This window comes from Lemur catta, chromosome 1 (assembly GCF_020740605.2).
Source record: "Lemur catta isolate mLemCat1 chromosome 1, mLemCat1.pri, whole genome shotgun sequence".
In the NCBI taxonomy this organism is placed as follows: domain Eukaryota; kingdom Metazoa; phylum Chordata; class Mammalia; order Primates; family Lemuridae; genus Lemur; species Lemur catta.
Genome location: NC_059128.1, coordinates 162,929,612 through 162,944,886, shown reverse-complemented (window position 1 = coordinate 162,944,886; position 15,275 = coordinate 162,929,612). Strand labels below are relative to the sequence as shown.

The 15,275-nt window shown below is 47.4% G+C and overlaps 1 protein-coding gene across 1 annotated transcript in view; it reads right to left on the bottom strand.

Moving 5' to 3' along the window:
• Nucleotides 1-15,275, bottom strand: part of RFTN1 (raftlin, lipid raft linker 1) — a 204,300-nt gene that overhangs the window by 93,422 nt on the left and 95,603 nt on the right. Inside the window, exon 4 of the mRNA XM_045538264.1 lies at nt 9,196-9,304. Coding sequence (XP_045394220.1) covers nt 9,196-9,304 — 109 coding nt within the window. The remainder of the gene's footprint in view (nt 1-9,195; nt 9,305-15,275) is intronic.

Below are 15,275 nucleotides of genomic sequence, written 5' to 3'. Positions count from 1 at the left end.
AACGGGAGCCAGAACCCGGTGGTGACCCCGGCTTGTCCACTGCCAGACTCCTCCGGGACCCACCTCAATGGCGTAGGAACAAGGTAACATCCAGGTGCCCCATGGCCACAGCTGGATCCTGGAGAAGCAGCCACTCGCCCCTCCGCTTCAGGAGCTCCCAGGTTGACCACAAGCCAAGCACCAGGCCTCAGGTGAAGTTACATGAACTTTGCACCATCAGCTACCTCCCAAGTGGAACGGAGGGGACATCCCGGGAGGCTGGGAAGTCACCCTGAGCTGCCCGTGTTCTACCCAGGCCTAATTTCTCCCTGGAACAAAGCATTCCCGGGCACAGAGCTGCCACCTCTCTCGGTTTACCTTCTGCTTCTCCTCTAGTCACCTACCTGCCCCACCGGCCACTAGGATAGTTTCTGTTTCCTCAATTTTGAGGCAATTTCTCTGCAGAGACCACAAAGCAGCACAGCCTTACTGCCGCGGGCTGTCCACAGAGCCAAGAACAGGCCGCTCCTCTGTTCTGTGCACATCTCAGGGGCATATTTAGGGATACCAAGTTACTTTTTTTATTTAACTATAAGTTCTTTTATTATGATTTACACAACATGTGCTCCAAATGCTAAAAATTACATAAAATTGCTATGTTTTACATGGGCAAGTTCTAATCTCCCGGTCAGGTATTAAAATTCAGTTGCTTAATTTAAAATGACACTAAGGAGAACAAATTAGATGATTCAGCAAACCCATGGAAAGAAAGAACATCTTAGATTTTAAAATGGAAAAAATAAATAAATAAAACCAACCCCGGACCCATCCTAGCAGTAAGACAGGAACACACACGAGTTCTGCGGGGTGAAGGGCAATGGTTTTCCATCGTCACCCAAAGACACGTTGGATCAGGCCTTGTAAAAATATCTACTGGGAGGGGAGAGGCCACCAAAACAGTTTCCACAGAGGTTGCCAGTGACTTCAAGGCCACTGCGGCAATGGCTGTTTCTGACATTTGCCTTAGGGGCACCGACAGGGTAGACAACTCCTCCCTGCTGAAAACCCTCTTCCCGCGGCCTCCATCACCTGCACTTTCCTAGTTTCCCTCCAATCTCTCTCGCCACTGACTTTCTGTCTCTTTTCTCTGCTCAGCAGTAAATTCTGGAATTACCCAGGGCTCAGCCCTAGGCCTTCTTCCTTCACACCCTCCCTTTCTTCCTGGGCGATTGTTCCATGACCATGGTTTCAGCTACCGTCTGCCAGCCCAGACCTCTGCCTGAGCTCCCGCACCACAGAAACCGCGCCTGTCCTGCAGTCCTCCTTATCTCAGCAAAGAACCCCATTCATCCAGCTGCACAATCCAAACCATCCCAGTCCCCTCCTGCCCCACCACACCTCGTCACCCCGTCCAGACACAACTCTGGTGGTCTGCCTGGCTCAATATTCCTTAAACCCACTGCCTCTCCACTGAGGCTGAGCTACAATCTCTAGGCATCCACAAACAACTACTCCAACAGGGTCTTAAGTACATCCACTCCTGCACCCAATTCAGAAGCTCCCCTGCAGCCACTTGGATTTTTCCAAAATGTAAATTTGGAATCATTCTCCAGCTGCTTCTTAAACCCCCCAATGGCTTTCCACTGCACTTAGGATAGAGGCCTGTGGACTCTGCTCTGTCACCCTGGCTCACCCTCCAGCCTCATCCCCTTTCACTCACCCTTCTGTCCTCTGCAGGTAAGCTACACAGTGTCCTCCTTTCTGTCCCTCAAACATGCTCCCTCCCACCCCACAGCCCTTGTCCAAGCTGCTTCGGTCCCTCCCCTGCTGTCCCTCCCCTGCTGGCCCCAAATCTCAGTGCAAACACTTCTTCCTGGAGCACTCCTTGGGCACTGCCAGCCCGGAGTGGGGCCCTTGCTGTGTTCCACCTGAGACTGCACACCTGTTTGTGGTCACACATCCATTGTGTGCCCATCTGCTCCACGTCTGTGTCCTCAGCTGGACTCTAGGTTTCATGGGACCAGGGGCATTCCCTGGGCCAGCTCATACAGTATTCCCAGACACGACCACACAGCAGGCCCTCAAAGATCTGTTCAAAGAGACGTGCACGAAGCCTAACCCACCAGTACTGGGTTGTGGATTCCTGCAGAGGGAAAAATGAAGCACAGGAATGTATCTCCTTTTTGGGGGAGTGATCAAGACAAGCAGATGACCCCCTCCCTTCCTTCAGGCCTAAATTAACTTCAGCTAACCTCCCTGGACAGAACTGGAAGATCACAGGCCAATAAAAATAGCAGGAGGACAGAGGATCAAGGGAGGCCAGGGTGGGAGAGGAACTTCATAAGAAAACAGCTGCCTCCAGGCAGCAGCTCTGCATTTTTCCTCCACTGGGAACATCTAAGCCTGTACCCTTCCTCTCCCTCCTCCCCCAGCCTCAGAGGGAGGGTGATGGCGTCTGAGGCCCGCCCCACCCACACCTGCCTCCATCTTTTATCACCTCTCAGGTCCACTGACTTTCCCCACTGTACTGGTAACTTGCAGCTTTCACACCTGCTCAAGTCTCCTATTTATTAATAAAACAAACCACTCCCTCTCTCTCCTTCTAAACACATTTACTCTTAAACTCACAGCGGGAAGGCCTCTGCCTGTTCCACACCACAACAATGGCTCTTGAAGATTTTTCAGGGGACTCTGGTGGCCAAACCCAGTGTGCCCTTCCGACCTGACCTCTTGCCTGCTTTAGATGCTATTCTCCAATCTCTTCTTGAAGCATGCTCTTCCCACAGAATCTGTGACGTCACACTTTTCCAGTTCTCTCCCTACTTTGTAAAAGTTCTTCCTTTCTACTCTTCTCTGGATTTTACACCTATATTCCTCTGTAGTGAATTGGGAGAAAACAGGTCCCACACCACAGAGAGTTTGAGACACGCTGGTCTAGATCCTGCAGTCTTCCAAATTGATATATCTGCTCACATTGAAAAACCAAGAAACTCCACAAGAAAACAGAAACATGTTAACTTCTCTAAAACAAAGCAAACCAACCGCTCAACCAAACAACAGGAGATCTTGTGACACTGGGGCCATATTCCACCAGGCTGCAAGGAGCTGAGGCCAAGTGGTATTGTCCCCCCCACCCCCATGAGGGCTTCCTCACTGTCCTCACCTGCCTGGCCCCTGAGGGCCTCTGAGTGCCCCCTCAGACAGCGCATCTCCACACCAATCTCCTCATGAGTTCCAGCCCAACAACCACAGCTGCCTTCCGGAACGTTCCCTGAGTGTCCCCAACCCCTCCGTCTCTACAGGACCATCGCCACTCTCATTACCTCTGCCCCCCATGGCTCCCCATGCTGTGTGCTCCCCGACCTCACAAATGACCCCACCTCACACCTGAGGTACCCGGATGTCATCTTAGTCTCCTCTCTTCCCCTCAATGACACAAAGTTTTAATGATTCTCCCTCCGAATTTCTCTTTTAAATCATTCACTAACTCAACAAATATTTATTAAGTCCTGAAGACGCAGCAGTGAGCAGGACACCCCCGGCCCCCAGCTCATGGTCTTCCGCACCGAGGGCACACTCGCTGCTGGGATGACACCCCACTTTTTGCCTTCACTGCCCCCCCATGCCCACCCCTCACCAGACTTGCCTCTTTTAAATGTCGCCATTCTCGTAGTTTGGGGGTGGGTGGGGCTGCAGTGAGGACAGGGAAGCCTTTTTAACATAATTTTCTTTTCATTCTGCATCGGCATCTTGTACTAATTAAAATTAGACTCTCTGCACTGCACTTGTAGAAATGAGGCTCTGAATACTCAACAATCAGCCGGAAAGTGAATGATGAGTCATTTATATACCACAGGCAAAGTTTCATCATCCTGGAAATCTAGGATATTCTGTTTCATTAAAAGGAGCCATTGGGGTTTTAATAATCTGTCAGGTTCCTTTCTTTAGGTTAAAGCATAAGCAGCATCATTTTGTTTTCTGAAGGGCAGTGCACCTAGTTTAACCCAGGCCACTGAGTGACCAGGCCTCCTGCCCCCACAGGGCCAGGCAGGGGTCTGCCCTGGCCTCCTCAACTGCCTTCATTCTAAAGGCCCAGCGGCCCGGTGTAAGGCAAACGTGGATTATGCCAGTGCTCATAGCTCCATCATGAAAGGGAGTGAATCTCAGGCATAGAGCCCAGAGCTGAGGGCCCGAGGGCAAAGGCCCCAAGTCTCGCCTGGCCCAGGGAGTGTGGCTTCCCCCCTCCCCCAGCATGATGAGGCCCCTTCCATCAGGAGAACCTGGGCAGCAAGGCCTGGAGCCCCAGCCTCCACTGAGGGGAGGCCCTCAAGGCACTGCAAAACCCAGCTCCGAGACAGACACGGGTCACGCCCACTGCCTCCCGAGCCGACCTCAGCGTCAGTCCCCGCAGAGACAAGCTCTGTAGAAGAGGCAGCATGGCCAAACGGGCATGGACGCGGTCGCTGGGTCTGGGTTCCAGTTCTGCCGTTCAGTTATACCTTCGGGAAAACTGCATAGTTTCTGCGCTGAGCTGTCAAATGGGGAGAAGCCTTCAGAGGGGTGTGAGGAGGGTTCAGGGTACAGTGCACATAAAGCGCTTCAGCACAGCACTGCCTGGCACATAAGGGAGATTCTCTCTGTGCAGTAAAACCTCATTTTAAATTTAAATAAACGTATAGATACATAAATGTGGGCCAGCAGCATATCAGAGAGAGAGAGAGAGAGAGAGAGACATCAATCTTTTTTTTTTTTTTTTGCTTTTTTTATATTTCTGCCCTGGGGCTCCATGCTATTCTCTGCACCCTTATGGTACACCTGCCTGACACACTTGAGCTCGCTTGAGTAGGGCCTGCTCCATGTAATCAAAAGAACCCTACCGTGAACAGGCTTCCTGCCTTTGTCCATCCCACACTCGAGCCAAACAGGACTTGGCTCTTCCTTAGCCTTGGCCTTCATTCCATGCTCCTGTCCACACGGCAGTGGCACTGCCCGCCTCACCCTCAGCCTCCTCAGTCCCTCACTTTGCAGCACCCTCATTCCCACCACACCTCCCCACAGCCCTCCCCAGCCCACCCACCCACAGAACCTTCTCACTGCTCCAAAGTCCCTTGCTGCCCACTCGTGTGCCCCTCCTATGGAGGCTCCAACCCGGGCTCCCTCATGTAGCAGTCCCATCCCTTGGGCAAAGTCCTCAGCCCCTCCGAGCTCAGTTTCCTTGTGTCTAGAAGGGAGATATCACTGCCAGTCTGGCCCCTCGAATGGAAAGATTGTCAAGCACACACCAGAAAAACAAGCGCAACGACTCTAAAAACTTAAAAGTGGTTTCAAAACATGTAAGTGCTTTCCCAAGAAACTCCAAAGAATGTACAGCAATTTGAAAATGAGCATGGAGGCTCTTCATTCTGTACCACTCTGCCTTCTTTACAATCCTCCGGGAACTCTGAATAACAGGAAATCCCAGAGGGCCCCACAGATCTGCCAGCCACATAGGTAGGTTCCCGATGTACCTGATGCACCGAGCCTTCGTCCCAAAAGAATTCTGGCAGCACCTCATCCCTCCCATAGCCTCAGAACTCTTCATCCCTTGAGCACTTGGCTCTAGGACTTGGCAAGCAAGTCTCTCCAAGTCTGCCCATAACTCTGCATTTCAAATGTTCTGTGGCCCTTGGTTAATTTACATAAGGGCCACTTGGGTGGAGCCCAGCAGAGCACAGCAGGACACAGCAGGGAAAAACCCAGATTTCAGTGGACCAGCCAAAGCGCTCAGAGAAATCCAAAGACCATGGTGAACGGATGGAGTCATCTTTACACAGCCCCTTCAGCCTCTGAAAAGTCACGATGGGCAGGGGCCGTAAATTACGCCTCTTCAGGTAATTTTCCGTGACACAGCCACAAATGACCCTGTTTTTCCTAATTGAGAGAAATAATAAAATCTCTTCTCTCTCCTCCTATCTATTTCCTCTATCCAGAGGTTCTGCTAATTTAAAACATTTGGTGGAAAAATAATACGAGGGCATTGTTCCTATAAAAAAAAATTCTAATCGGTTTGAGTTCAATTCTAATATGCACAGAAGGATATGAGCTTATCCTGTGTGATGGTACAATGACAAAATGAGTTAATTACCATCTCATCCTAAGACAAATCTACTTGTCATAGGAACAGGAGCCATTATTTCACACAAAATAATGACCTAGATAAAAAAGTAATGACTACAAGCTGTAGCAACCAGTGACACAGATTCATCTTGGCCTAACTGAATGGCAATTAACAAGTGTCACTATTACATGTATAGAAATAGGGCCCAAGCTATTCATTATATATTTACAATGAAAAAAAAAAACAAATGGCTTTTAGTATACTTCTCACCGGGAAGCACCTATGGTCTTCTGCTTATATGGTGACGGAAAAATTTACACACATGTAAAATTCTGGCACCAGTTGGAATAGCCATGGACCCTGGAGAGGGCCATTCAAGGACCCTCTGCTTTTTGAATATAGAGATGGGGTTTTCTCTAGAAATCACGTCCAGCAACACAACAGAGGAGCAGAGGGAAGGGGGCCTAGTCCCATTGTTTTGTCCCTCCTCTCCTGGCTGTTCATGGCAGCTGCATCACCAACAGCCAGAAATGCTGGGTCCTTCCAAGTCCAGCCCTCATCCACTGATGGTAGGGGGTCATGGTGGGACAACTTCATCACACCTGGCTCCTCCAAGGCAGGATGACCATAAACCACCTTTCTGTTTAGAGGAACAGAGATGAGAGACTGTGGGACACACATCCACAGACAAAATCCAGGTCAGAAATCTCAGTGCTGCCACTTTAGTCCGTCTGAGTCCAGTAATTTTTATTTGAAGAAGCAAGGCTATGGCAAGAGCAGGATGATATGGTGGGCTTTAAAGTATATCACTTTCAAAATGTTAAAAACAGAATTCTTATACAGTAAGCCTTTACTTAATGTTGTCTATAGATTCTTGGAAACTGCAACTGTGAAACAACAAATAACTAAACCAATTTTTTTCTCATTATTATATAGGGGCTCAGTGGCGCATGCCTGTAGTCCCAGCTACTCGCGAGGCTGAGGCAGGAGGATCGCTTGAGCCCAGGAGCTGGAGGTTGCAGTGAGCTATGATGACAATACTGCACTATACCTGGGGCCATAGAGCAAGACCCTGACTCAAAAAACAAAACAAAACAAAAGTTATAACGAAACAACATTAAATGAAATCACACTGAGGACCTGCCATACATCATGCCACTTATTAACCACAATGTTAAGTGAGGACTTACTATACAAATATAAAATGAGCATACATCAACTATTTATTTAGCACATTATCAAACAAATCATCAGATGCTGAGGTGCACACACATTCATAATCAGTGGGGAAAAAAGAATGCTGGGATATGAGTAAAAAAGTTAAATAAAAACTAGCTAATGACCTCAGGGCATAAAACCCTACGTTTGAGGTTCTCCTCTGTTAGACAGACGTCCACTTGGTTACTACAGAATACACAGCAACCGAGTAGCCCACAAATCAGGCTGTGTTTCCTGAATACCCGAGACTGGCCCAATGCAATGGGTCAGTCACACAATGATCTAGTTTGTTTGGGACAAAGCCACCAAATCACGTGTTTTTAAAAGAGCACATATGAAGGAAAGGACAGAGCCTCATCCCTTCGTTTTCTTACTTACCTCAAATATTCCAAGCATCTGAGTGTTAATTATAAAACCATTTCTAAAATTATTTTTTCCCCAATATTCAGATCAGGGGGTAAATTCCACCTCTAGGATGTCCCTATCCAAACTAATTAGAGTATTTTATTTGTTGTAATCCAAAGAAGATATCCCTATAGATATCTAGATACACAGGTTACAAAAACACATGTGTTCTCAGGTTTATGCACGTGTGAACAAAAACTACTTTATTCCCAATTCTTAAATAATGATGTGAATTCTACCAGAGTAGAAGGAGCCTCCATCATCCTAGGAGAATTACCAGACATTTTGACCTAAGAGATCATCTGACCCCTAGTCTACGGCTCTTGGCTCCCACCATGCGTGAGCAGCTATTCTCAGAGCCTCGGGGGATGAACATTTAGTAAATGTTGGAGGGAGGCAAGAAGGACACAAATGTCCTTTAAAGGGACACTCTAATCATTTCACTCTTCTGCAAAGTCCTTATGGTGGCTTCCTATTGCTTTTACAGCCCAGTCTGGCTCTCTCTGGCCCCTTCTCTCACCCCTCACCTCCCTCTGATGTTCCTTGGATTCCATCTGCTCCCTCCTGCCTCAGGCCCTCACATATGCTGTTCCCTGTTGGGAGGGCTCCCCAACCTGCCCAGTGCAGGTGCAGCTGTACCCCTAAAGCCCTCTTGCTCCTCAGCCCCAGCTGCTCCCTGCCTGGTTAAGCTCTGCCTTCCCAAGGGAGGGGCTGTGGCTATTTTGTTCTTGTATCCCAGCACCTAGCACTATTCCTGGCCCAAGTTGACCACCGATGACATTTATTAATGAATTCCCTGACTGCCTGACTGGACCTCAAACAAATCACAATCATCTGTACAGGGTGGGGAATTGCCAATTACGTTGGAAGACTGGATAAGGGAGAACAATAAAAACATCAAGCAATGAGCTCAGCGCCAGTTTGGGGTAAGGACATTCCCTCAGTAATAAATGTCACATTGAAATTCAAGTGGACCCTACAATTAGGCAAGAAACCTCAGATGGCACAAAGAAAAGTTCAAAACCAGACACATTTCTGGGCAGATATGAATTCTCTGCAACTAGGCAATTTTCCCTGGAACAACTACATGCCTGTGGCCGCAGGACTCTGGCACGCTCCCATGCTGGGAGAGGGAGTGGCCCATGGCTATAAGGACCCATAGACAAAGGAGGGCGGGATCTGAGGGCTCACCCCATCTAGAGGGTTTGAGAAGAGTCCTGGTAGTAGGGCTGCTGGCCTGTCAGCTGTGAATGTCATTCTAGTCCTAAATGACAAGATCCAGGGTCCCACCAGCCTGGGGGCATGGGTGAAGCCACCTTGTTCCAGAGTTAACTGTGGAGGGGCTGCTCCCCCGTGGGGCGGCCCAAAAGTTTAGGTCATGGTTCTTGCCACAGCCTCCCGCGTGCGGCTGATCTGCCCTAAGCCAGCTCCCCTGTGCATTCACTAAAGTCAACACCTGCAAGCCTGTCCAACTGTGTCCTGACTGCAGTGCTCACCTTCTTGATGAACTCTGGGATGATTTTTTGGTCTGTCAGGTGGTCTAAGGAGGAACAGCAATCTAATTCCAAGATGTAGCCTTCATTGTGAAGATCAGTTTTCTGAGATCTGAAGAAAAAGAAAAGCACACGCATACAAAGATTAAAATTTTGCACAATATTTTTTTTAAAAAGAACCACTAGATGTTTAATGAAGCCCCAAATTCCTTCCTGATAGTAACTGCCAAAAAGGCACTGTTGAAAAATAATTTATGGTAAACTCAAGTAATATATATAGATCTATGTCACAGAAAGACCTCCAAGACAGTGTCATATAAAATGTATTATTACAGAATGATGGGGTTAGTAAAATAGGACTCATACCATAGTCAAACAACACATGCACACAGAAACTCCAGTAATCTCCATTTCCCATTGGTGTATATCTGCCAGGGCATAGAAAAAGAACTAGTAAAACGTGCACTAAACCAATAACAGCCGTTACCTGTGGCAGATGGGGAGGGCCTGTGTTGGAACTGCGGGGGGGGGGGGTGACAGTGGGGTGGGAGTAGTGGTGATCAAAAGTGACTTTAGCTATAATCTCTAATTTTTTTCATTTTTAAATGAAGAGAATATATTCATATATCACTTAGAAAATTAAAAATTAATTTTTTAAAGACTTTAAAAGGGTTCAACCCCTACAGAGGGCAACCTAGCAAAATCTATCAAAATGAAAGATGCATTAAAGAAAGACTACCAGGCAACTAAGCGTTAGAAATTCTGGGAAAACAGAGTGGCCAAGAAGGGCTGTCTGAGGTAAAGGCCTGCGGTCTTGCAGTCAACGTGGATTCTTCCCAGCACGCCCGCCATCTCCACACGCGGATGGGGGGCTGCTTTCCGTGTTGTCGCCACACAGACGTGCCCTTGGTATGACACCGAGCAAAGCGGTGCTCGCTCTGGAGGACCAGCAGCGAGTGGTCACCAAAAGGAAATTCTACCACCTCACAGCCATTCCTCGGCGGGGCTCCTGTATGACATGAACGTGGGTCTAGGCAACTCCTGGAAGCCGCATGGTCGCCAGAAATGGAAGGGGATTCCTTGGTCCAGCCAGGCGTAAGGCAACAAGAAGGGAAACTGCAGCTAAGGGCTGGCAGAACGTGCTCTCTCTTGGGGGAGGCTGGTGGTGGGGAGGGGAAATTAGTGACCAGGGCTCTGGGCTCTTTGTCCCAGGCTCACAGCACAGACACAGTCACTCTGCACCAGCAGGGGAGTGAGCGGGGCCCTCCCGGCCCACTTTCCAGGCTGCCAGCCCCCGTGAGAGACGGTCTGGCCAGAAAATGCTTCAGGTGGACACTGTCACACGGAACTCCTGAGACACACATATCTCACCGAACGGTTTCTAAGTGCATATTTGCTATAATATTTTGTAATGAATTTATCAGATTCTTATATAGCATTAAAATAATTTATGCTACTATTAACCATCTGGGTATGATTTACATGAAAATTAAAAATGAAAAAAAAAACCCAGAGGATTTGGTTTTCCCCAGGTGTGCAGCTGTGATTTGGTAAGCAAACTTTAATAGCTTATTTTTATTTTTATTTCCCTCTAACATATCCTTTCAGGTGTAGGGCACTGAGGTGCATACATTTGAAATGTAAAAGAATAAACCGATTCCAAATTGGTAAGCCTGGAATAAACTAATTCCAAAAGAATAAACCAATTCTGAACCCTAGGCTTCTTGCCTTAAAACTTAGTTAGAGACTAGACTCATGTTCTCATCACCTCCCCCTCAAACAAAAGACATATTAACAGGAACTAAGGTAGAAGACTCCAGATGTTTGAAGGAGAAGACTTGGGCAAGACAACTGTCATGTGTATTATGTGAGGTCTCAAACAACAAACATCAAGGCGGGAAGGGAGTTCTAAATGTAAAATCCCAGCTGCTCTGACACGTGGAGATTAACGTCAGACTGTATGAGGTTATTTATAAATACTCATTGAGATTTTAAATGATTAGATTGAAAAATTGTAGCCATTTTAAATAAGTCAACGCTGTATCTACTCAGTACAATATTCACAGAATGAATGAAAAGGAAGGTGACTGTAAGGCTGTGATGTGATAAGGCCGTAAGCAACTCATAGCCCAGATCAATTCGTAAGGAATAATCTTTAGTACAGGACCTAACAAGAACCATCTTTTGTTCTGGAACAAGAAGTTCTATAACAAGAAAGGAAGCTCTGGTTCATTTCATCAAATAATTAACTCAGTTACAAATGAACTGAAAGGAGCGTAAAAGATCAAGAAAAACAGGCATTACGAATTTTCTAGATGAACCATGAAAAATTACATCTCAGCCTACTGTTTCCAGGAAAAGCAAATTCAGTGCATACTAGGGGAATAGATGAGCACGTAATAGGTTTTCCCCTTGCCTTTAGGAATTAGCTCCACAATCTAAAATGAAAGTGTCAGGTCACAATCTGGTTCCCACACCGCGAGTTGAACCCAGGCCACCTGGGTAAAAACCAGGAATCCTAACCACCACACCACAGCAGGTCAGCAGTCTGTCCTTGGTTCTTGGTGCACTCTTGTCGAAGAATGACAACACACACCCATGGCCAAGCAAGCCAGAAGCAGAGTTTATTGAGCAAAAGCAAGATATCTTCCCAACAGATAGCAAATGGGTCCCTGTTGCTACAGAAGAACTGACTGTTAACTAAAGTTTTCATTTTATATTGTCTGGGTTGGACCCTCCCTGGCAGGCATGGCTAATGCATCACCTTGCTAGACGGCTGTTAGTTATATAACCTGAGTCTTACTACGCATGCAGATTTCCCCCGTGAGCCTCTCTGAAAGCAGTGGGGGAAGGGGGCAGCTGCAATGCAGATTTATGCTTATGACATGATAATTGTCCCGAGGTTACTTTTGGTCATCTTCAGGACCTAGTGTGCCTGCACTGCTTGGCTTTCTAGGAATTTCTTCTTCCAGGAATCCCGGCTGCTTTTGGGTTATCTGCTGAGTTCTGATTAGCAGTGCATTCCTCCTCCCTCCATATGTCGTGGTTATCTCGGGGGTGGGGGAGGGTGCTTGTGCCCTGTTCCTGGGGGAGCCGGATGCCTCTTGCTATCTACCTAACAAAAAGATTATAACACTGAAGAATGGCTAAGGGGAGCGCAGGTGGAAGGATCACTGAACCCTCCGAGGACGGCTGCCCAGGCTGGAAGTTGGCACTCTGTGAGGGTGCCGCTGCAGCCTGACAATGGCAAGAGCTGGGTGGAGGGCACAGTCACACAGAAACTCTCTCCCTGCCACTAATCCTATGAAAAACAGCATGGAATCCACCAGCAAAGCTTGCCCACAGGGCAGCCAGAGGGAGTTTCTGGGCTGCTCGGCACTGGAGGTAGGGGACCATGATTGCTGTGGTGAACACACCTAAAGTGATGCCCCGCAATGACCCCCACCTGGTGTTCACATCTTTGTACAATCCGGACCTGTGACTTCCTTCTATTCAACAGAATGTGGTAATGGTGATGGGTGCCACTCCTATGATTGCATTATGTTGTATTATGTTCTAAGACATATAAGCAGACTGGAGCAAGAGACCCTCTTACTGGCTATGAAGAAGGAAGCAGTCATGTTAGAGAGCCATATGGCAAGGAACCGTGGACAGCCCCTGGCCAACAGTTGCAATAAAAGGGGGATGGAAGTCCTGTGACTGCCAACAATCTGAAGGAGCCTGGAAGCAGATCTTGCCTCGGTTGAGCCTCTGATGACACCACAGCCCAAGCCAATGCCTGGATTGCTGCCCGATGAGATCCAGAAGCAGAGAACCCAGATAAGCTACAGAAACTGAGAGATAATAAATGCATGTTGTTTTGAGCCACTAAGTTTGTCATAATTTATTACAGAGCATAGAAAAATAACATTAAAAAAAAAAAAGAAAACTAATACAGTTCCCAAAAAGGAAGATGGCAGCTTCACGCTCACAACAAGCTACTCACTGTTGGCCAGGTGTAGACCCAGGCCCACAGGATCCAGTCAGACACCTGACAGCAGCCTCTGTTGGGTGAGGAGTTTTCTGTGTCCTTGAGGGCAGAGACCACCCTGGGAGACAAAAGTAGACTTCGAGAAGTGACCTCCAGGGGCCATGACTTGGCCATCGAAGGGACCACAGGACAAGGGATAAATATTCTATAATCAAGTTTCTAAGGAGCAAACATCAGCCTGAAACTCTCAGCTGAGCAGGCACTTGCCACCCTCCTGTGGGGGCGGGGAAATACCAGTTATGGTTCCCAAAAGGCCATGTCATCAAATCATCCTGGAAAAGTACATGGGAAACCACCAAACTTCCTCAGATGGCTTCCACTTCTGGAAAGGACAGAGAGATCTGGGTTTAAACACTAAGAAAAAAGAAGGACACAGAATGCATTTCTGGAGATACAGGGTTAACTATCAGCAAAAGCCTCCCAGCCTACCTTATCTGAAAATTAACACCAAACACTCTCCACTTAAATAAAGGCACTCTGAGAATAGCATGGCTAACAATGAAATATGCTTCCCCATCACTATTGCCAAGTTGGTACATTCCACTAGGTTTGTTAGTTAGAAGCTGCAGGTTCTAGTGCTAACTAGAGGTGTGTCATTTACCAGCTCTGAGCCTTTGGGCAATCTACTTTCTGTGCCTTAGTTTCTTTACTATTAAATGGGAATATTATAAGTAGCTATTTCTTAACATCATTGTAAGAATTAAACAGGAAAGAAATGTGTAAAGCCCTTAGCAGAGGGAGTGGCACAAGATCCAGGCTCAACAAATATCAACTGCTACTGATCTGTTATGATCATCTGAACTGTGTTCTTTACTTTTCCTTCCTAGCACTTTTCACAGTTTATAACTATTCATTCAGTAAATACGGATCACACTACTACTCTGTGTCTGGCACTATTCTTTAGCATTCATTGATAGAAGTGACAAAATCTCTGCCCTCGTGGAGCTAACAATCTAATACAAGAAAGACAATAAACAACAGACATGCATGAACACCTAACAGAGTATGTTCAATGGTGTGAAGTGTTAAAGGAAGAAGAAACAGAGCAGGGCAAGGAGAATGGGGAGGAGGCAGTTGTAGTTTTAATGAGGGTGGTCAGGACGGCCTCATTGAGAAGGTGAAATCTGGTATTCCAAAGACTTATAGGAGGTAAGGGGGTCAGCCATGGTAATGTCCAGGACACAAGCTCTCCAGGCAGAGGGAACGGGCTGTGTAAGGCCCTAAGCTAGGAGGGCCATGCACAGAAGCCCTGCAGCCGGAGCTCCGGGAGGAAGGACAAAGTGCAGGAGACAAAGTTAGATGCCTACGGAGGACTAGATAACGTAGACCTTCCAGGCCACAGTGAAGACAGAGGCTTTTACTCAGAATGACAGAAGTCCTTGCAGGGTGTTGAACAGAGAAGTGACATGATCTGATTTATTTTAATAGCATCCCTTTGGCTGTAGGGGGCAGCTAAGTGACCACCTCAGTGGTCCAGGTGGAAGATGATGGTGGCTCAAAGTGAGTTAGCAACAGTGTACTAGTAGTGTTGAGAAGTGCTGGAGTCTGGCTATGTTTTCAAGGTAGAACCTTCAAGATTTCCACATGGACAGGTTGTGGGGTGTGAAAGGAAGAAAGCAAACAAGGATGACTCCAAGGATCTTTGCCCTAGCAACTGGGAGAATGGATGAAGCTGCCCCAACTATGATAGGGAAGGCTTGGGTGGCACAGGCTGGGTGGGAAGACTGATAATTTAGTTCCAGATATGTTGGATTTGACAGATCCAGAAGACATCCAAGTGGAGATGTACGGTGGACAGTTGGAGGTATATTCAAGTGCGGGCTTCAGGAAAGGCGTCTAGAGGTGTATATTTGGGGGTCATCAGCTTCCAGGTGGTATTTAAAGCACAAGACTGGATGAGATCTCCATTAATATAGAGAAGGGGTCAAGGGCTTAATTTTGGGACCTTCTACCATGAAGTGGTTGGGGAGAAAAGAGAAGAAAGCAGTAAAGGAGACAAAGAAGGAGTAAGCAGGGAAGAGGAAGAAAACCAAGAGCACATGTCGTCCTAGCA